The 21947-nt window shown below is 53.0% G+C and overlaps 2 protein-coding genes across 2 annotated transcripts; both read right to left on the reverse strand.

The window, feature by feature from the left end:
* Positions 1-5063: 5063 nt before the first annotated feature.
* On the reverse strand, positions 5064-12381 carry MRM1 (mitochondrial rRNA methyltransferase 1 homolog (S. cerevisiae)). The gene is made up of 5 exons (XM_011953633.1): positions 11615-12381; positions 11321-11414; positions 6231-6363; positions 6015-6134; positions 5064-5787 (listed from the first exon to the last, which is right to left on the reverse strand). Exons 1-5 carry the CDS (start codon positions 12154-12156, stop codon positions 5615-5617), a joined length of 1062 nt encoding a protein of 353 aa, XP_011809023.1. The 5' UTR covers positions 12157-12381; the 3' UTR covers positions 5064-5614.
* Positions 12382-13170: 789 nt separating this feature from the next.
* On the reverse strand, positions 13171-20078 carry DHRS11 (dehydrogenase/reductase (SDR family) member 11). Its single transcript, XM_011953634.1, has 6 exons — positions 18819-20078; positions 15711-15805; positions 14923-15052; positions 14211-14303; positions 13937-14002; positions 13171-13812 (listed from the first exon to the last, which is right to left on the reverse strand). Exons 1-6 carry the CDS (start codon positions 18936-18938, stop codon positions 13771-13773), a joined length of 546 nt encoding a protein of 181 aa, XP_011809024.1. The 5' UTR covers positions 18939-20078; the 3' UTR covers positions 13171-13770.
* Between the last annotated feature and the right edge of the window lie 1869 nt (positions 20079-21947).

Consider the following 21947-nt stretch of genomic DNA (forward strand, 5'->3'; position numbering starts at 1 on the left):
CTCCCCCAGCAGGATGAGCTGAAGACCACTAGGGAGGTGTTAATGAAACAGGGAAGCTGCAAACAGACCCAGGAGTGATTCCAATCTGACACCTCCCCCTACCCAGCCCCCACCAGTAATGAGCTGGGACCTGCCCTTCCCCCGAGAGAGCGGGGTGAGGGGCGGAGGAGGCTTTCTTGGGTACTTTTTTTTAGCTTCAAAAGCCTCCTTTCATTATCATTGTCATCATCATCATCATCATCGCAATTAACAGATCACATTTATTGAACACCTACTGTGTCCCAGGCACTGTGCTAAGTCTTTTTCATGTATCCCATCATTAATCCTCACCTACAAACCTTAAGCCTACATGGGAAGTGGTATTCTTACCTCCATTTTACAGATTAAGAAACTGAGGCTCAATCAGAGAAAGTGACTTGCCTAAGGTCGGGCCCACATGTGGACCCGGCACTGTCTGACACCCTGCTTTTGGTACCGGACTTCTGCCCCACCGAGAACTCCTTCAGGGAGGCATGTATGTGAGGCCTCAGGGCTGGAGCTGAGTGGTGAAAAAAGGCAGTGCACCCAGTACACATCCTTGAAGTTCAGAATTGGGGAGAAAGACACTGGTAGACTGAGTCGGTGGGACAGGGACGAGTAGGATCCTGGCCTTGCCGCCCAGCCTCCCTGTCTGCTTTCCCTGCTCTCCGCTTCCACATGCGTATACACTGAGAAGGGGCGAGGAAGCTCGGTGGAGGAGCAGGAGGAGGGACCTCCAGCACGGTTCACTGCCTGGGGAAGGGGAGGCAGAGGGGTTCTGACTGGGAATGAGGACTGAAGAAGTGGGGAGAGGTTGCTGGGAAGAAGACCCCTGCCTCACAACCCCAGGAGGGAGTGGCTGAGCGGCTCTGCAGTGGAGCCCCATGTTTGTAAACACCATTAATCAGGGATTAGCAGATGGGCCTGCTAATTGCACCTGTGGAAGTGAGAAAGCTCAAGGTTGATTACATTTACAAACTGTGGGGATGCCTGGCACCTGGCCCTGCAGGAGTCGGTGGTGGTGGTCGTCGTGGTGGTGGTGGTGGTGGTGGTGTGTGCGTATGTGTGTGTGTGGGGGGGGTGCTGTCTAATTTAGGACCCCAACCTAGGGGGAGGGGGATTGACAATTTAGCCTCCTGCCAAAAAAATATTCCAGGCCTGCAGCAGGGATCTGAGGTGCCAGCCTTGATTTAGCTGCTCTGAGAATACCAAGTCAGTGCCAATCCTTCTTAGACCCTTTCCGTCTTGGCATCTCAGGGTCTTAGAGTCCTGACAAAGGGGGCTCCTACAAATGTCATTCCAACCCCTCTCCTCCCTCAACTCCTTCCAGCAGTTCCCAGGGGTAAATCATTGTGCACTGCAGCTGAAGGGAGCCAGAACCTATGGGAAAATTGAGGCCAGGTTGGTTGGGAAGCACAACCCAGCGCCCTGACCTCTAGATCTAGCCCTACAGGCTTTGAGGAGCAGCTACTGTGCTCCCCCAGGCATGGGGCTGAGAGTTTTACATGGATGATCTCTTTCAATCCATACCACCATCCTTTGAAGTGGACACCATTGTCATCCCCATTTTATAGACGATGAAAACTGAGGCTTGGAATTTAAGGGACATGTCCACATTTATACTTCTAGCAAGCCACAGAGTTGGAACTCAAAGCAAGCATTGTCTAGCAGCCAGGCTCCTGCTTTTAACCACCACTGCTTTCTCCTCTGACTTCATTCCAACTCTGCCCTGCAGGGCATGGACGCCCACCCAGCCCCTCTACACCCACAGCCACAGCCTCCCCAGCTCCTGTGTACTTAACCCACGCTTGCTGAGCAGTGTCCACTCAGTGTACAGGCACCGTGCCAGGCACCAGAGGCTGCTCAAAGGAGAATCAGACCTCACTCTCCTCATCCTTAGGACCTCAGACCCTCCCTCTTTGTTGGGGGGACTGCCTGTGTACTGGAAACAGGCACACATCTATGTGTGCATGGTCTGTAATTTATAGCCTCAATCCCCTTTGGTTTAAGTGAACCTGTATTCCCAGAGGCCAGCCAGCCTGCTGCCCAGGGAGTGAAGCAGGGAGAAGCCCCCTGTACCTGACTAAGCCCAGGAGAGTCTTCTGGATGGCCCAGACAGGGAAAGCTGATGAACAGCATGCCCAGGGCAGGTTAGATTGGGTTCCAGCCACCATGGAGGAGTCTGTGAGGGGTGGGGTACCTGAGTAGCCCCTACTCCAGCTTCTAAGTTCCATGTTGGGCTTGGTTCTAGAGAGCAAGCTCAACTCTGCACCCCATATGCGGGGAGCACTGGGACGCCTACATTCATTTTCATCAAGTGTATTAGGTTTCTCCAGAGAAGCAGAACCAACTGTGTGTGTGTTCAAGAGATTATAAGGAATTGGCTCAGGCACTGATGGAGGCGGGCAAGTCTCAAGATGTGTAGGGTGAGTCAGCAAGCTGGACGCCCACGAGAGCTGATGGTTTCATTCCAGCCTGAGTCTGAAGGCCTGAGAACCAGGAAAAACAATGGTATCATCTCCATTCAAAGGCCAGAACGCTTGAAAACCAGGAAGAGCTGGTATTTCAGGTCTAGTCTGAAGGTAGGAAGGCTTCTCTGACTTGGGAGAGGTCAGACTTTTTGTTCTATTCAGGCCCTCAACTGAATGGATGAGACCCACTCACATTAGGGGTCTGCTTGACTTAGTCTACCAATGTAAACGTTCATCTCTTCCAAAAACAGCCTCATAGAAACATCCAGAATGTTTGACCAAACATCTGGGCAACCCATGGCCCAGTCAAGGTGATACATAAAATTAACCATCACATGAAAGTCTGTATTATTGTGTGCTAGTCCTGGGGTGCAGTGTCCTCTGGTTTACAGAACATCTTTTACTGATACTCTCTCATTTTATTTTTATAACTTCTGCTGAAAAGGAAGGGTATAGATAGGGCTGGTAATAATGGTACTATCCACAAGATGAGGAGGCTGAGAAGCCATCTAAGTGGAAAGCCACAGAGCCAGGACTCCCATGAGCACCTTCCGGAACCCGAGGGACAGATGAAATCTCACCCTCATCTAAACTTTCAGGCATGAGCTCAAAAGCACAGGTGTGCATGAGAGGCAGTTTCGTGGACATGAGTGGGTGGCTCAAAGGCCACTGATTCTTGAACCTGGCCACACAATGAGATCAACTAAGTAGCTTTAAGAAATATTGACCAGTAGGCCGGGCGCGGTGGCTCATGCCTGTAATCCCAGCACTTTGGGAGGCCGAGGTGGGAGGATCACCTGAGGTCAGGAGTTCGAGACCAGCCTGGCCAACATAGTGAAACCCCATCTCTACTAAAAATACAAAAAATTAGCTGAGTATGGTGGCTCACGCCTGTAATCCCAGCTACTCGGGAGGATAAGGCAGGAGAACCGCTTGAACCCGGGAGACGGAGGTTGCAGTGAGCCAGGATTGTGCCACTGCATGCCAGTCTGGGCAACAGAGCAAGACTCCATCTCAAAAAAAGAAAAAAACCAACACATGGCTCCTTCTCCAGAGATTCTGATTTAATCAGTCAGGTGCCTCTGGGCTTCTGAAATATTAAAAATATCCTCCTCCTTGACCCCAATGACAAGCCAAAGTGAAACATCACTACACTAGGTGCTTGGCCAAGAACGAAGCAGGGATGGGTCAGAGCCTGTGTGGCCGTCAGGGACAGGGAGCTCAAGCGGGACAGACGCTCATCAGTGCAGTTTATGAAGGAATTCTGTCCTCTTTCTTGAGAGGCATAACTTTGACTTTGAAAAGATCTTAGGCCCTTTTTAGGCCAGGCACAGTGGCTCACCCGTAACACCAGCACTTTGGGAAGCTGAGGCAGGCAGATCACCTAAGGCCAGGAGTTTGGGACCAGCTTGGCCAACACAGTGAAACCGTATCTCTACCAAAAAAATATAAAAATTAGCTGGGCGTGGTGCACGTCTGTAGTCCCAGCCACTCAGGAGGGTGAGGCAGGAGAATCGCTTGAACCTGGGAGGCAGACGATGCAGTGAGCCGAGATTGCGCCACTGCACTCCAGCCTGAGCAACAGACTGAGACCCTGTCTCAAAAAACAAGGAGCTTAGACCCTTTTTAAACAATTTCAAGTGTTGCTCTAAACTGGCATTGCCATTAGAATTCTCAGAAAAATCCATTGCAGATGGATTCCAGAGAAAAGCGGAGTACGATTTATTGAGCACCTCATACATATAAGGCACCGAGTTCCTACTGCCCTCCATATTCTCCCAACAATCCAGGAAGGGAGGATTATTTCCCTTTCGCCCAGAAGGGCACTGAGGCCCAGATGGGTAAGCAGCCCATCCAAGGTCATACAGCAGTCAGGACTGCAATTTCGGGGTTGCTATCCTCCAAAGCCACGCTCCAGGAGGGGAGATTTTTCTCTCTCAGAAGCCATTTGGCAACGTCTGGAGACGTTTCTGGTTTCACAATGGGGGGTCATGCTACAGGCATCTAGTGGGTATAGGTGGGGGATTCTGCTAAACATCCTACAGTGCACAGGATGGCTCGCACAACAAAAACTTACCTGGCCCTAAATGCCAAGGCTGTGCAAGTTGAGACCACCTGCCCTAGTGGTTCTCAGCCTTGGCTGCACGTTAGACCAATGGTGGCGCTTTTGAAAGCCGATGTCAGGTGGCGCCACGCCCATCATGTCAGACTCTCTGGTGTCAGTGTTGGGTTTCTGTAAAGCATGCCAGGTGGTTCCAATGTGCCACCAGGACAGAAACACTTCTATGTTCCTCACACTACTGGCTCCTGCTGCTTTCATGAGACCCGAGGGGAGGAGTGCCAAATCTGTCTCGGTTGTACAATCAACGGCAAGCCTGCTCCCAGTTCCTCCCCTTGAGGGGAACCGACTCAGTCACCCATGGCGGGCCCCGTCGGGTGAGAGGTGTTTGCTAATTTCCCCTCGCCTCTCACGGGGCTGCAGCCAGGAGTCTCCCCACAAGGAGGCTGTGGAAGCTGACTGAAGACTGGACTGAAGAGCGAGGCTGCCACCTAAAGGAGGAATTGGCCAGAATCTCCCAGGTGCTGAGGGATGTTTTATTTGAGCCTCACAACCACCCTGTGAGGTAGGTGCAGAGTCCAGAGGCACAGAAAGATGAGACCTGCGCTCAAGGCCCCAGGGTGGGGCCATGTGTGGGCCTGACGTGTGCACTGTCTACCCCACATCCGGGCCCTGCCCTCCACCCCCCACATTCTCACACACACATTTGCCACAGGCAATGACTGGTTCAAGAGGAATGGGTCCCCTGGGCTGGGCTGCCTACCTCCCTGCAGATGTCTAGACTTCCCCTCAACTTCCAGACAGGGCGTGGGAGGAGATTCCCTCCATGCTAGGCCATCATGGCTTCCCAAGGAAATTAACAAACTACCATGTCCTACTATAGGTCCAACATCACAACAGGAAACAGCTTCCTCTGGTCTCCACCGCAGTCCCCTTCCCCACGAGACCGTGGTCAATAAACATGGGCCTGGTGCACACTCAGGCAGAGGCTCCTGCACACTGGAGCAGGCGGAGGCAGGTGCGGCCGTCCCTGACTCCAGCATGTGAACACTGTGGACAGTCCACGTCAGCTCTCATTTTGCCTCTCTTTCTCTGATCCTGAAGACAGCCCTGGGTGCTGAGCCACGCTGAGTCTTTCAGACCTGGCTGAGGGTTCTTGCAGGTCTTGGAGAAGTTGCCTTCTCTCCCCTTCTGTGGGGAAACCCTTCCACTGGCTGCAAATGGAGTGAAGAAGAATTCCTGCACAGACACAAGGACAAGGGAAGAGAGGACGGAGGAGAGGGATGATGTTTAGAGACCGAGACATGTGTCAGGCAGTCACTCATTTCATCAACAGGATATAATTTCCCCATTTTGCATATAAAGCAACTGAGGCACAGAAACAGCCAGCAAATGGGATTAGAGGGCATCAAATCCCACCTGCATGATTAGAGGGAGAGAGGAAAGGGAAGGGGGAGTAGACTCACCTGCAGCCACAGAGACGTTCAAGGACTCAAGTCCAGGAGGCAGCTGGCGCCGGGGCAGGATGGTGAGGAGAAGCTGGCAGGAGGCCTGCACCTCCTGGGACAGACCTGACCCCTCATTCCCTGCAGGGCATGGGGCCGAGGGTTAGGGTTGCCCAGCTGGACATCCAATTGCTTGGGAAATGTAATCTGGGCACAAAAGCAGGGACATCCACCTACCCAGCACAAGGAGAGTAGGCCGATCCCAGAGGAACTCCAAGCAACTCGTGATGGGGATCTTGGAGGACTGGGGATCCTCTGTCCTTGAGCAGCCCACTGTGCCGGCCACGAGCCAGCCCTGCTGGGCTTTGGTCTGAAAGTGGGGAAGAAGACATGTTCTCATTCTTTTTTATTTTAATTTTGAGAGAGGGTCTTACTCCTGCTTAGGCTGGAGTACAGTGGCACGATCACAGCTCACTGCAGCCTCAACCTCCGGGGCTCTGGTGATCCTCCCACCTAAGCCTCCCAAGTAGCTGCGACTATAGGCACTTGCCACACCACCCAGTTAGAAAAAAATTTTTTGCAATTTTTTTTCGAGATGGCATTTCACCACGTTGCCCAGGTTGGTCTGGAACTCTTGGCTTCAAGCGATCCTCCCGCCTTGGCCTCCCAGAGTGCTAGGATTACAGGCATCAGCCACCACGCCTGGCTCTCATATTCTACTTCAGCAAATCTTCATCAGAGGCCAGGCGCGGTGGCTCAAGCCTGTAATTCTAGCACTTTGGGAGGCTGAAGCAGGTAGATTACCTGAGGTCAGGAGTTCAAGACTAGCCTGGCCAAGCACCGTGGCTCACGCCTGTAATCCCAGCACTTTGGGAGGCCAAGCAGGAGGATCACCTGAGGTTAGGAGTTCAAGACCAGCCTAACCAACACGGAGAAACCCCGTCTCTACTAAAAATACAAAATTAGCCAGGCGTAGTGGCGCATGCCTGTAATCCCAGCTACTCGGGAGGCTGAGGCAGGAGAATCGCTTGAACTTGGGAGGCAGAGGCTGCAGTGAACTGAGATTGCGCCACTGCACTCAAGCCTGGGCAACAAAAGTGAAACTCCATCTCAGAAAAAAAAAATCCAGGTGCAGTAGCTCACGCCTGTAATCCCAGCACTTTGGGAGGCTGAGGTGGGCAGATCACCTGAGGTCAGGAGTTTGAGATCAACCTGGCTAACATGGTGAAATCTCGTCTCTACTAAAAACACAAAAAACTAGCTGGGCGTGGTGGCACATGTCTGTAATCCCAGCTACCTGGGAGCCTAAGGAAGGAGAATCGCTTGAACCTATGAGGCGGAGGTTGCAGTGAGCTGAGATCACGCCACTGCCTCCAGCCTGGGCAACAGGGTGAAACTCTGTCTCTACTAAAAATACAAACATCAGTCTGGCCTGGTGGCAGGCACCTGTACTCCCTGCTACTCAGGAGGGATTCTCTTGAGACTAGAACGTGAGAATCTCCTGAGACCAGGAGGTGGAGGTTGCAGTGAGCCGAGATTGTGCCACGGCACTCCTGCTTGGGTGACAGAGTGAGTGATATGTAATCCCCATATCAAAAAAAGAAAAAAAAAAAATTCTTCATCAGAGCTCTGGCCAAGGAGGGGCCCAGCCTTGCCCATACATTCGTTTATTTGCTGATCCAGTCAATTAGTCAATAGTTCTTAAGCATCTAGCATGGGCTCTGTTCTAAGCACTGGGGCCAGAGCAGTGAACAAAACAAAACGGACCAAAATCCCAGCCTTGTGGAAGGGCAGGTGGGGATGGACTCACTGAGGTGACATTTCAGTGCAGACCTGAAGGAGGAGGAGGAGCACCATGCAGGCATCTGGGGCAAGAGCACTCTAGGCAGAAAGACCAGCAAGCTCAGAGGCGGGTGCCTCCCCGGCATGTTTGAGAACAGTAAGGTGGCCAGTGGGAAGAGAGGCGTCAAGACAGAAGAGGGAACAACAGCCACACGAGGTAGGCTCTCCAGGGCTACTGGAAGGACTTTGACTTTGAATCTGAGCGGTACAGAGGCTTTGAAAGGTTTTGAGCAGAGAAGTAACATGGTCTGACTTCAACAGAATCACTCTGCCTGCTGTGCTGAGCGCCAAGAGCAGAAGCAAAGAGGCCAGGTGGGAAGCTTCTGTAATAACATCAACAGATGATGGTGACTTGCTTGGGTCAGAGTGGTAGCAGTGGAAATAGGGAGAAAGGGTGATAATACGGAAATAACTTCAGTTAAGGATGATGCCAAGGTTTTTGACCTAAACAATCAAAGGGATGGGGTTGCTCCAGAAGGAACAGGTGCTCAGCTTTAGAAATGTTAGGTTTGAAATGCCCACCTGATAGCAAAACAATAACTGTGGAGTAGGTGACTAGATGAGTGAATCTGGAATTCAGAACCAAGGTCCAGGCTAGAGTATACACTTGGGGGGAAATTTGAATTCAGATAGTATTTAAAGCCATGAGACTAGATGAGACCAAAAAGAAACGAACATATACAAAAAAGAGATCCAGGACCAGGTGAGGTGGCTCACGCCTGTAATCCCAGCACTTTGGGAGGCTAAGGCAGGAGGACTTCTTGAAGCCAGGAGTTTGAGAACAGCCTGGGCAACAAAGTGAAACTTCATCTCTACCAAAAAAAAAAAAAAAGAAATTAAGTGCAACGGTATGCACCTGTATCTCCAACTACTCAGGAGTCTGAGGTGGGAGGATGGCTTGAGCCCAGGAATTCGGAGGCTGTACTGAGCTGTGATTGTGCCACTGCCACTTCAGGCTGTGGCAAGACCCACAGCAAGACCCCATCTCTTTTTTTTTGAGATAGAGTTTTGCTCTTATTGCCCAGGCTGGAGTGCAATGGTGCAATCTCGGCTCACTGCAACCTCGCCTCCTGGGTTCAAGCAATTCTCCTGCCTCAGCCTCCCGAGTAGCTGGGATTACAAGTGCCTGCCACCATGCCCAGGTAATTTTTGTATTTTTAGTAGAGACAGGATTTCATCATTTTGGCCAGGCTGGTCTTGAACTCCTGACCTCAGGTGACCCACCTGCCTCAAACTCCCAAAGTTCTAGGATTACAGGTGTGAGCAACCACGCCTGGCCAAACCGCATTTCTTAACAACAACCACGCCCGGCCAAGACCCCATCTCTTTTTTTTGGACATGGAGGCTTACTCTGTCACCCAGGCTGGAGTGCAGTGGCACGATCTCAGCTCACTGCAACCTCCATCTCCCAGATTCAAGCAATTCTCCTGCCTCGGCCTCCAGAGTAGCTGGGACTACAGGTGCCCACCACCACATCCAGCTAATTTTTTGTATTTTTAGTAGAGACAGGGTTTCACCATGTTAGCTAAGATGGTCTTGATCTCCTGACCTCGTGATCTGCCCACCTCAGCCTCCCAAAGTGCTGGGATTACAGGCATGAGCCACTGTGCCCAGCCGACCCCATTTCTTAACAACAAAAGAGACCCTAGGACTAAAATCTGGGAAATGCTAATGCTCAGATGTCAGGGGGTTGAGGAAAAACCACTAAAAATGCCTCTCAGGACATGGTGAAGCAGAAGGAAAGCAGGTGCAGAGTGTTTCAAGGAGGAAGGAGTGGTCAGCTGTGCCAGCTGCTGCAGATGGGCCATGTCAGAAAAGAATTGAGAACAGACCCCGGAACGCAGCAACATGGAGACTACCCGTGACCTTGACGAGGCCTTTGATTCAGTGTGAGAGGAGGGGCTGACTGGTGTGAGATCAAGAGCGTGAGAAGGGAATGTTTGTTTGCATGCTGAAGAGAGTGTAAGAGAAAAGTGGATGATGCAGGAGAGAGGAGGAAAACTGCTAGAGCAGTGTCTCTGAGTACCCAGGAAGGGATGGGGCCCCAGCACAAGCCCCTGCTTGGGGCACCTCCAGCTCTTCCACAGCAGCAGGCGGACGATACTCTCCAGGCCAGATGCTGAAGACACAGTAGGGAGATGTGATGACGGGAGCTTCAGTGGATGTTCTGCAGTGTTTCTGTGTTTTCAGAACCTACCTGTTCAGGGGCTGGAAGTGATGAGTGGGAACCTCATCTCCTATCAGGCTTGGAGAAAGGGGCTCCCTACAAAAAGGTGACGCCAAAAAATTGCTTCTAGATATATGTTGTTCAATATAGTAGCCACTAGCTACACGTGACTATTAAAGCAATTGAAAGGTGGTTAATTCAAATTGAGGGGTGTTGTATGTAAAACATTTTTTAAAGGAATATAAAATATTTCGTTAATAATATTTTTAAAAGGTCAGGTGCGGTGGCTCACACCTGTAATCCCAGCACTTTGGGAAGCCGAGGCGAGTGGATCGCTTGAGGTCACGAGTTCAAGACCAGCCCGACCAACAGGGTGAAACCCCCATCTAAACATACACAAAAAAATTAGCCTGGCATGGTGGCGTGTGCCTGTAATCCCAGCTACTTGGGAGGCTGAAGCAGGAGAATCGCTTGAACCCAGGAGGCAGAGGTTGCAGTGAGCCAAGATTGCGCCATTGCACTCCAGCCTAGGCAACAAGAGCGAAACTCTCTCAAAAAATTAATAATATTAATAATAATTAAAATGATTACATGTTAAATTGATATTATTTTGGATATACTGGGTACAATTTATTTAAAATGTCATCTCTTTACTTTTCAATGTGGCTACTAGAAAAGTTAAAACTACCTATGTTTCTCGCACTACATTTTCACCGGACAGCATTGCTCTCTAGACACGCCCCAGAGCTCTCCCACTTCTTGAGAGGGAAATTTCTCACCCTGCAGATGGGGTGGGGGTTGGGGCAGTGGTTATGGTCAGAGGAGATTCCAAATGCGGAGCAATACTGCCCCCTTGTGTCCAGCGAGGGAAGCACAGCTGAAGACGGATGGGAGAGGGGCGTTTCCAAGGTTTGTCCCTTGCTAGATATTAATGGCATACTGATCTCCTTGTTCAAACATCCTTTCAAGCTGTGCCCTATTCGAGGAACTCAGGCTTCCTGTCCACCAACAACAAAATGCATTTACTGAAGCCCGACCTAGTAGGCAAGGAGAAACTGAGGCTGACTTACAGAAGAGGCAAAGTGGTACATACCTGGGAAGGGGTGCAGGAAAGTGTACGACGATAGGAAGAATTCAGATAATGCTCCATTTGCTGTTTTAAATACTCCAGGACCCTCCCATCCCCAGAGGGATTTGGAAGGCCGAAGGAAGCGATGCCAACATGCCCCTTTCTCTCCCTCCCCAGGGGTTAGCTTCGTCCCCTTGAAGAGGCTGAACTGGGCTCATATCTGTTCCTTCCCCTCTTGCCCCTCATTACCTGTAAAAATCCAGTGAGGTCATCGGTGGAGAACACGTCCATCACCTCCATAGCCCCCGCGCTGGCCTTGCTGACTACTGGAGTGAGCGGGCAGCTGCAAGGTTTCCCCATTCCCCGCATTAGGTTGGGCCATCTCAAGCCCAGCTCCCTACGCTCCCCGGGCTCCCAAGGGCTAGAGGCGTGCGAGTTCTGGGACAGGTAAGTCTGGCTAAGGGATCACCCAAGGGCCAAGGTGCTTAGGAACTTGGCTGCATCTCCAAGTTGGGGCACATGGAGAATGAGGGACGTCCGTGCCTGTTTCTTCGGCTGGTGATGATCTTATCCACTCCGAGGAAGTGTGCGGAACGCAGCACAGCCCCAAAATTCCGGGGATCCTGGATCCCTTCGAGGACGAGCCACAACTGCTGGGGGTCGTCGCCTGGGCTCGCCTCCCCGGCCTCACTCCAAGGCCGGGGCCGCAGCGGGCTCACCTCCATGCAGACACCCTGGTGGACCTGGTAGCAGCACATTGTGTCCAGTTTCTGCCGTCTGGGCCGCAGAACTGGAATGTCCCGCGCCTCGGCCATCCGGAGCAGCTCGGCCCGCTCCCCCTGCAGCCCAGCTTTACCCGCCTGGAGCAGGAGTCGGGCCACGGAGCGGCGGGCGGCCTGCAGAGCCAGGAGGCACGGGGACAGGCCAAACAGAAGCTCCAGCCGCGAGGTCGGCACCAGGTCATCCAGCAGCAAGCGGCTTAGCTCCTCCCCACCAGGCCGCTCCCCACGCCGCGCTGCATGGGAGAAATGACGGGTGACGAGGCGACCCCAGGTCGCGCCCCGGATGGTCGAGAGCAGTGCCATGGCGCAGCTCCCGCCAGGGACTCGATGCCCCCTGCTGCGTCCTCGGGAGCGGTAACCCACGCCGCACTTCGCTCCCAGGCTCCCAACACAGGGGTGAAGGGTACTTGACAGCTGCCTCCGCCGAGCTCTCTTGGACAGGAAGAAACAGGCCGCATTACCCACAACTGGACTAGAGAGCTACCACCGCCCCCTCCCAAGCTCCCACGTGGGTTCCCTCGCTTCCGGGTTCGGGAGCCCCCCCGCCCCTTCCTGACGGCGTTTTGCGCATGCGCGGCGGCCAGGCTGTCCCCACAGCACCTCCTACAGGGCTAGAGGAGCAGCGAATTGAGCTGGCCGTACTACCGGCTGCGTCCTGTGTTCCTCGAGGTCCAGGAGGCCGGGGACCGCATTTATCCACGCACCAGCGAAGGGCACTTTAAGGAGATGGGTTGGCCTTCCTGGTCAACCAATTCAGTCTTGTTGCCTCCCTCCCCACATCCCGGCGCTGGTGATTTTCCCCAGAACTACTACTCACTAGCTCATCACCAGCCAGCAGGAGGACCCCAACAGTCACTTCCTATCCCTGGCCGCTGATTCTCTTCCTAAGTGACTCTGAGCCTGTCCTGTCCCTGCTGATAAGCCCACTAACGCTCCCGTCCCACAGGTAATGGCGAGACTTTTGCGCAGCACTCAGCCCCCCAGCGATCCAGGAAGGCAGGAAGGAGCTGCCTCTTCAGCCCCATCTTGCTCCTGCACTTAAGTTCTGTGCTGTTCGCACAGCACTGCGTGCTCTTCCAGGCCTCTCAGCCTTGCACACCTGTCTTCTTCGCTTTGTCAAACTCCTACACATTTTCAAGGCCCAAACAAACCCATTCCTGCTACCTAAGGTAATCCATACTCCCATGAGTGAGGCCCCCAATCCACCCACCCGGTAGGTCCCAGGTGGGACCGACGTGGAAGAAATTCTGAGACACAAGCACCCCTGATCACAGAGAAGGGGAAAGAATGGAAAGACACTCCTGAAGCCGAGGCAGATTGGTTGCAATTTTTCTTTTTTAATGATCACCATGAAATCCTCTGGACCAGGCCCTGGTATTCTGCTGCCATAGTCAGAGTGGAAGGATGACCCCACGAGGGGACAAGAAGCCAAGATTGGGCTGGAGAGCCCAGAAGGAGAACGAGAAGGGGGAGAGGGAGCAGTGGGGCAGGCAGAGGAGGAAGTCTGGAGCCCTGGATAACCGCGCAGATATAAGGTGAAGGCCTCCCTCTGCCACCCCAGCCCTGAGCCACAGAGGTTGAGGTGCAAGAAGATGGGGGGAATTTTGGCCACAACTCCTTTCCCATATCAAAGGGAAGAGACTGAGAGCAGACAAAGGCCAAGGAGCCCAGGGGGACCAAGAACAAGTTAACAAGTAAATCAGTTAGGGGCATCACCTCCTTTCCCCAGCCCATTTTCCACATTTACAACCGAAGCAATTTGACAAGATGATATAAAAATCTCAAACAAATTGTCTAGCCCCTGGTCAGGGTGTGGACAGGAAGTGGTATCCAGTGATCCAGAAATCAACACCTAAAATCCAGAGGCAGGAGGCAAGCCATGAAGGGTGGGGAGGGAAGGAGGAGCTCCCACAGTCGCTAGGTCACCTGCTCCGTGGGCCTCATCTGGATGTCTCCAATCTGTGGAAGGCACAAGGCATGAGGCAGCTGCGACACTCTCCCCTAGCCCTGCAGGGCTCCCTGCTCCCCTCCTCTGGGGCTGGTTGGGTTCCTCCAGCAAGTGGACAGTCAGGGCCAGACTCACCTGGATGTGTGGGGGGGTGCTGAGGACGTAGATAACAGCCTCGGCCACATCCTCGGGTTTGAGACACTGAGAGCACCAGGGGAACGGGTTGAGACAAGGACAGAAGGGACTCAAATTCCCTCCCACCACTGAGCTCCTCTGCAGCATCCACATGTCCACCCCAACCCTCCAGGAGGAGCCACAAAAGCTGGAAGGGTGGAGTCTGAAGGCTAAGGTTCCCTCTGCCTTCATTTAGGGAGTCAGTGGCTTCACCAGGCCCAGAGGGAGGCCCCACCTTCATTTGCTCATAGGTGGCAGCTGCCTTCTCAGGGTCCTTGTCGTGGAGTTTGAAGGCGAACTGTGTCTCCACCACACCTGGAGAGATGCACTGGGCCAACAGAGAGGGCCTGCTCAGGGGCTGAGCTTTGCCAGGCCTTGGGGAGGTTGAAGGGAGAGGATGGAGGCCACAGAACCCCAGCTTCACAGTGATGGCTGCCCAACATCCAGCAGCCGCTTCCTCCCTCCGAAGCTGCCGCTGGCAGTGACCACAGTGATACCTACCATCTACAGAGCCTTTCCTATATGTCAGGTAAACGTTTTACAAAAAAGTGTCCCTAAAAAGCTTATCATCTCCTTTTCACAAGTGAGAAGGCCGAGGCTTGGGGAGGTTCAGTGACTCGCTCACGATCATGCGGCCTTCAAGAGAAGAGCCCGGAGTCCCGGTTTCTAGCCACTGTGCACCTGGTTTCCCACAGTCCCTTGCTTTCCCTCAGGTCAGCCCCCTCCCAGCTCAAAGTCTAAGTCTGGTCCTTGGCTCCTGGATCAGTGAAATGAGGAAATGAAGGGCTGCACAGGGCCATGCCGGGAGCAGCAGCACCCACTTCTGTGCCAGTCCACTCCCGGGAGCTTTAAGCGGCACATTCTGAACATGGGCTTCCTGAACGGTGTGTGTGGGTGGGGAGGGCCTGCGCCACCCCGTCCCCACCAGCGCTAAGCCACAGCCTCACCGTGGCTCGGATGTGGGTCTGGGCCTCCCGAAGCTCTTGCCTCAGTCCCTCTGTCAGCGCAGTGACGGCGTACTTGGTGGCACTATAGAAGTGGGTCACAGACAGGGGTAACACTCGGTGGCCAGACATGCTGGGTGGGGAGAGGAAGGGGAAAGAGGAGAGAATGAAGCTCCAGGGAGACCAGCAGTGCCCCTGCCATACCCGGTCAGCCCCACCACCCAGATGTGCACCGGAAAGCCTTCTAAAGGGGACCTCTAGTGGCCATCTCACAGCTCACTAATCTAATTTTGGTTATTCAAACAGCTTTGGAAAACCCTCCTTTTCCTGGAAGTTATCCCTAAGCTGACCACAGAATGCACTCGCCTGGTGGTGCAGAATGTCAAAACTCTTTCAATCTAATCTGTATGTTCACTGATATGGTTCTATTGGGACATCTCAGGGCAGGCAGAGGCCATGTTCCCCCTCAGACTGGAGCTCCCCAGATACTGTACATAGTCTTTCTTTGTGCCATGAGGTGGGGTTCATCCCCAGACCTGAGGAATAGAGGCACTCAGTCCCAGGAGAGGCCTCAGGCTTCAGCTGTAGAGGGAAGGAACTGAGCTGCCCATTCCAGCCAACCAGAGGATGGTACTTGACAACATTATTCTTTCCCTCACCATACTTGTGCCATTCGGGTATTAAATCCGTACTTTCCCACCAAGGAAACTGAGGTCCAAAGAGGTCAGGTGAGCTGCAGCACATTACCCAGCCTGGTGGGTGAGTGGTTCCCCTTGGCCACCTGCCCTCACCTATTGATGTTAATGATGTGCCCATCGTCCACATTCCGCTCCTTCATGGACTGGTAGGCTTCCCGTGTGCAGATGCTGAGGGCCAGCACGTTCACCTGCAGGCCAGGGAGGGCAATGAGGTGTCTCCACTCCAGCCCAACTGAGCAAATGATGGAGCCACAGAATGCTAGGGGGGATGGGGGCAGTGTGGCATTCCAAAACAGTGTCCAGGTCCTCCCAGAGACCAGCCACAGGCACAGGGCACCTTGTCTTCTACACAAGATGCCCCTCTCCTTAAAGCTGCAACCCCCAGTTGATAGCAGAGGTAGCTCCTCACCTGGCTGACCCCCCAAGTTCCTGCAAACAAGAATGGAAAACCTTCAAACCCACTCCTGACCCAGGAGACTCTGTCTTGGCCATCTCCTCTATGAACAGTAGCACAGACCCTCTTATTCCATAGGGAATCATTTCCATTTCTTCCCCCAAATACCCTACTCTTCTCTTCGCTATGGGAGTCTGGCCCTGCTCCCTCCTAAACTGCTCAAAATCCTTACCAAAATGGCTTACAAATCTCTCTCCTCTGGCACAGAGCCTAGCCTTTCCCTGCCTTCCTCAGCTACTCTCTGCTCCTTCCCCATCCCCTCCCGTGAGATGAGTGGAGAAGAGAAGGCCTGACCCTCCTTTCTGTGCCTTCCTTTAACCTGGGTTACATCTACAAGACTAGGCACGGAGACTCTAGAGGGTCAGGTAACTTCTCACTCCTATTCCCTCTGGCAGAGGCGACCCCCACATCCCCACCCTTCAGAGAACAGAGGTCTGAAGGCGTGTCTGCTGCAAAGCACCTACGCTGCCCCACCCATTGGCCCCACTCATTAGCCTCACCCAGAGGACAAGCAGAGATAAAGCTTTTAGCAGGTCCTCAGGACTCTCCTCTTAGGAAGAGAGGGAACCAGCAGGAGATCACATGTTTCTCTTAATCAGGTGTCAGAGCCTGCCATGAGAAACGGAACACCTTTGGTGTGAACCTGCCTTGGTGTTCATGGCAGTAGGAAGAGATGCGTCCCAGGACAGGGAGGTTTCCAGCCCTGTTTCTCATCTTCTTGGCAATGTGGGCTTGTGAGGCAGAGAACTCAGCTCCTGGCAGGTAGAGTAGGAGAAAGAGATCCCCTGGGACCAGGTGAGTAAATCTCCCAGGTCTAGGGGATCAGGGGCAGGGAAAGAGAAGATGCCTTATAGGATGATCCTAACAGATTTAGATAATGTTCAAGCTGAAAGGAGCTGTAGGAATTTAATGTAAGTCCCTCATTTTACAGATGGGCGGGCGAGTTAAGGTCCAGGTTTAGAGACCCATGTGCTGTGAGTGAGGACCATGGCTCTGATCTCCAAGAAGGCTGAGGGCTTCATTTTCATGGTTTCATTTCCAGGCCCAAGCATCTATGAGGTGCTAAGATGAGGTGCTAAGTCTACTGTCAGCAGATGGGAAAGGATTGTGGGGAGAGAAGAACATCCCATTCACACACTGCTTTCAACTTCTCAGGATACTTTCATACCCTACTATCACCCCATCATACCGTCCACAAGTTGAAAACCCATGTCCTGAAAGTTGGGTTTGGCCTGTGCATGGTTTCAAAAAATTTTAAATACCCTTCCAACATGTACTGGAAAGTTTCATTTATTCAATAACTTATCTTTTGAGTGCTTATGGGATCAAGCTATACCAGAGAACAAAACAGATAAAAAATCCTTGCCCTCATGGAGCTGACATTTTAGTGAATGGGAGTGGGGGGGTATCACATAATATCAGACTCCCCACTTCTCTCAAAGAAATCATAAGATCAGCCAGGCACGGTGGCTCACGCCTGTAATCCCAGCACTTTGGGAGACTGAGGTGGGTGGATGATGAGATCAGGCAATAGAGACCATCCTGGCCAACACGGTGAAACCCCATCTCTATTAAATACAAAACAATTAGCTGGGCGTGGTGGTGCGTGCCTTTAGTCCCAGCTACTCAGGAGGCTGAGGCAGGAGAATAGCTTGAACCTGGAAGGTGGAGGTTGCAGTGAGCCAAGATCACGCCACTGCACTCCAGCCTGGTGACAGAGCAAGACTCCGTCTCAAAAAAACAAAAAAAAAAAAACCAGGCCACACAGGGACCACACCACCATAGAGGAACTATGTAGGATTTGAGCAGTGGCTGTGTGCTTCCCCACACTGCGGACCCCTCCTAACCTCCCTTACTCCTTTATGTACCTACCTGGCCCCAGGGGACATTGGAGTTGTGACCCCAGATATTGATGACAGAGGTATGTTCATCCCAATTAAATGTGACAAGACTGAAGCTCAGAGAAGGTAACCAACCTGCCTAAAGTCACATAGTTACTAGTGGGGCTAGGTAAGAATATCATCTCTTGTCTCTTTCTTCCTTTTCTTCCCATAACATCACGTTCCCAAGCACCCAGGCACAGGGATGACAAGTGGGAAACATCCACCAGGCAGCAGTTCTCTCCCCTAACAATCTTTCTTCTAACACAAGGAAATCACTCTAGACTTTAAGAACTACCTCCAGGTTGGGCGTGGTGGCTCACGCCTGTAATCCCAGCACTTTGGGAGGCTGAGGTGGGCAGGTCACCTGAGATCAGGAGTTTGAGACCAGCCTGGCCAACATGGTGAAACCCCGTCCCTACTAAAAATACAAAAAAATTAGCCGGGTAGTGATGGTGGGCGCCTGTAAGTTTCAGCTACTCAGGAGGCTGAAGCCCCTCTCCTTCATCGTTTGAACCCAGGAGGGAGAATCGTTTGAACCCGGGAGGCGGAAGTTGCAGTGAGCAAAGATCATGCCACTGCACTCCAGCCTGTGTGACAAAGCAAGGTTCCATCTCAAAAAAAAAAAAAAAAAAAAAACCTACCTCCAGGGGCTCAAAGAAGAGAAGAGCTGATATGGCCATTCATCCACTCCCTATCTCTCTGGTAGGGCAAGAAGCCAGGAGAGAGTCAAGATGCCCCAGGTGGGAACCCGAAACTCCCTCTTCCTAAATGTTCCATCTCCAGCTGCACTCTGGTTCACAAACCCCTGGCTCCCCTCTCTCCTCCCCACCCTCCACCTGGAAGATGGAGGCTTGGAGCTCTTACATTGAACATGTCCTTCCAACCGCTGGTGCTGCCTGAGAGCAGGGTGTCAGGCCGGGCTAAGCCAGCATTGTTGATGCAGATGTCTACACCGCTGTGCTGAGAACGGATAGCCGAGAACATGGAGAGGATGTCCTCTTCATTTGATAGGTCACATCTGTAGGGGATCAAAGTCCCGGGGTAGCCTGCACTCTTACATTCAGCAGCCAGCTCCTATGAAACCCAACAGGGGTCTGACTGGGGTGAGCAGCTCACTCCCACGGCTCCCCAGCCAGCCTCAGACCCCCATCCCTGTCACACTCATAAAACACGCTCCTTTGGCAGCTGACTTTCAGCCACGTAGATGTTGGACTGTGCATCCCCTAAGTTTGTCCTCTTTGGTCAAAGTCCAAGGGATGACAGTGCTCCCTGAGTGACGGAGGGAAAAGGTTGTGATCAATGGAGAAACCTCACTATAAACTCAAGTCTTGGCTGGGCGTGGTGGCTCACACCTGTAATCCTAACACTTTGGGAGGCCAAGACGGGTGGATCACTTGAGGTCAGGAGTTTGAGACCAGGTTTGGCTAACTTGGTGAAATCCCATCTCTACCAAAAACACAAAAATGAGCTGGGTGTGTGGCTACTTGGGAGGCTGAGGCCCAAGAATCACTTGAACCCAGGAGGAAGAGGTTATAGTGAGCTGAGGTCATGCCACTGCACTCCAGCCTGAGTGACAGAGCAAGACTCTGTCTCAAATAAATAAATAAATAAATAAACTCAAGTCCTGGGTGGAGCAGGGGCCAGGGATCTAGGGAATGGAGAGCTCTCTCTTTTCTGCCTCTTCCCCAACAGGAATACCTCTTCTGCCCATAGGTAATATGCGCCTCTCCACCACTTCATGCTTCTCCACCAGCGCCAAGAGTCACTGGTCTGGTTAACCCAGCTTCTTCTCCTGCATTGTGTCAGCGAGTCCCTCATCTCTGAACTATTCCCCTCCCCTCGCAAACTGCAGCCAGCTGGCTCAGAGTTCTCAGACATGCCTTTCAACCAAGCCCAGCTGCCAATCTTCTCTCCCTACCTAAAGGAGAGGTCACAAAGTCAGGACAGATTATTTCTCTCTGAGCCCTGGTGCACCACCCTCCCCTCTGAGGTTTCTCAGGAGACTATGAGGCAAGTCAGGTGGCAGGTGCCATCGGGCATGCCCTGTGCATCTCCAGGCCCTCAGCATGCCGAGAAAGACCTCAGAAGGCAGAGCCATTGAGAGGCAGCCCAGGGGGAAGCTGACATTCAGAGGCAAGAAGAAAACATGCTCTGTAGCCTTCTTTGGAAGCCAGTGACTGGGCACTTGAGCCTTGTGAAGGCGACTGTGTAGACATGGGCGAGGGGGAGGAAGCATGCGGTACCCTAGAGGAAGGGCAGCTTGGCCAGCTGCCCTGGCCTGGAGCCCCTTCCTCCTCCCAAGACAAGCCAGGAATAAAGGACTGGATCGGGTGGGTGTCTTGGGACATTCTTTCCTGCTTTAACTTTCTGTGAGTTCAAAAGGTATAGTCCTCTGAGAATCAGATACCCCCCTTTCACCAGATTTTACCCACGTTTGATCACTTCAGGAAACAGGAGTTTTCTCTGTAGGAAGCTAGAACCCAAATTCTGCTTTAACATCAACGAATCAATCAATCAAAGCAGACTGTGGGCAAGGAAGCCTGCAGCTCTCCCCTCCCCTGGCACACATCTTCCCACTTCCTCCTCTAGACTCAAAATTCCTGCCACAAGAAAACCAGAAGGGATGCGCTCAGAATGTATTTCTCCCTGTCACTGCCTTCCTGTTGCCCCACCTGTGCCACCTGATCTCCCTACCTCCCCTCAGTAATGATCTACATCATGTCATCACCCTCTCACAACAGGGGCATTCTCCTCTCAGACATGGAGTCACCCTGGGACTGAGTGATCGGCCTGGGGGATCCCCTTGGGGCTCAGGCCCCACTTCCTGGCTAGCTTGCGGTAGGGGAGTAGGTGAGAAGGCAAGAGTCACTTCGGAACTAGGGAATCCAGTTGTTTAATCCCTGGCTTGATCCTCTGGGCTCCAAGGCTGGGGTTGGGTCCTGAGCTCCTCAGAATAGAATAAAGGGAGGGCAGAGTGGGGCAGTGATGGTGCCAGGTGACCTTGGGATTATCTGGGTTATAAAGTGTACCTTTGGTCAGCAGCAGGGGAGGGGACAGTCCTCCTTCCTGTATACCTTCTTCCTCTGCCCCCACCCAAGGCCTCCTTACCCTTTCCGGGCCTGAGGACTTTGAGCACGGTGGAGATAAAGCCCTGCAGCTAAGCACTAGCTCAACACTGAGAGTGAGCTTGCAGGGCACATCCAGAGAGAGCCTAGGACAGAAATTCCTCCCTGCTCCAAAATGGCCATCTTGATTTTCCTCTTAATTCTGAGGGCTCCCAACCCCATGTCAAGAGAAGCGTAAGGAGTTCCAGGCTGCTTTATCCTCTCAAGGTTTCCGCCCTATTTCACCCACTCTGTTCGCCCCAGGAGAGTGGAGGAAGGCCCACTAATGAATATTCCATTCATTCCTCATGCCACTGGGCATGAGTTACCCACGAGGTGAGGGGGCGGGGCTGAGGCTCTTCAGTAAAGCTCCCACCCCCAACCCCACCCTCAGTTCTGGCTCCTGCCCATCTGGTTGGCCAGCCACCTTGGCCTGAGTGGTGGGTGACTTCTGGGGATTAGAGGCACTTGGCCACCAGGGGTGAGAAGGCCACAGGGGTGAGACCACCATTCCCGACCTCCGGTTTCCCCTTTCCTCGGGCCAATACCCTAGGCAGAAGCGAGGGGCGGGCGGCGAGATGCCGGGGTCGGAGATTCGGTAACTCGAGCAGGGGCTGTCAGGGGAAACGGCTCCTTCAAAGACGAGACTTAAGGGGAAAGGAGAAACCTGCCTTAAGGGATCCGAGAGGCCGCCCCCACTACAGCAAAGGGCCCCGGCGTGGCGGGCAAGTGAATCCGACTCCGGGGAAACGACCCGCCCGCGAAGTCCCCGCCCCCGGCCCGGTCTCACCTCGATGTTGCTCACGGTTCGGGCGCAGCCCACCACCTTCAGTCCCTGCTGGACCAGGGCCCGGGCCACAGCCGCGCCGATGCCCCCCGAGGCCCCCGT

The sequence above is a fragment of the Colobus angolensis genome, unplaced genomic scaffold, assembly GCF_000951035.1.
Source record: "Colobus angolensis palliatus isolate OR3802 unplaced genomic scaffold, Cang.pa_1.0 Scaffold37, whole genome shotgun sequence".
Taxonomy (NCBI): domain Eukaryota; kingdom Metazoa; phylum Chordata; class Mammalia; order Primates; family Cercopithecidae; genus Colobus; species Colobus angolensis.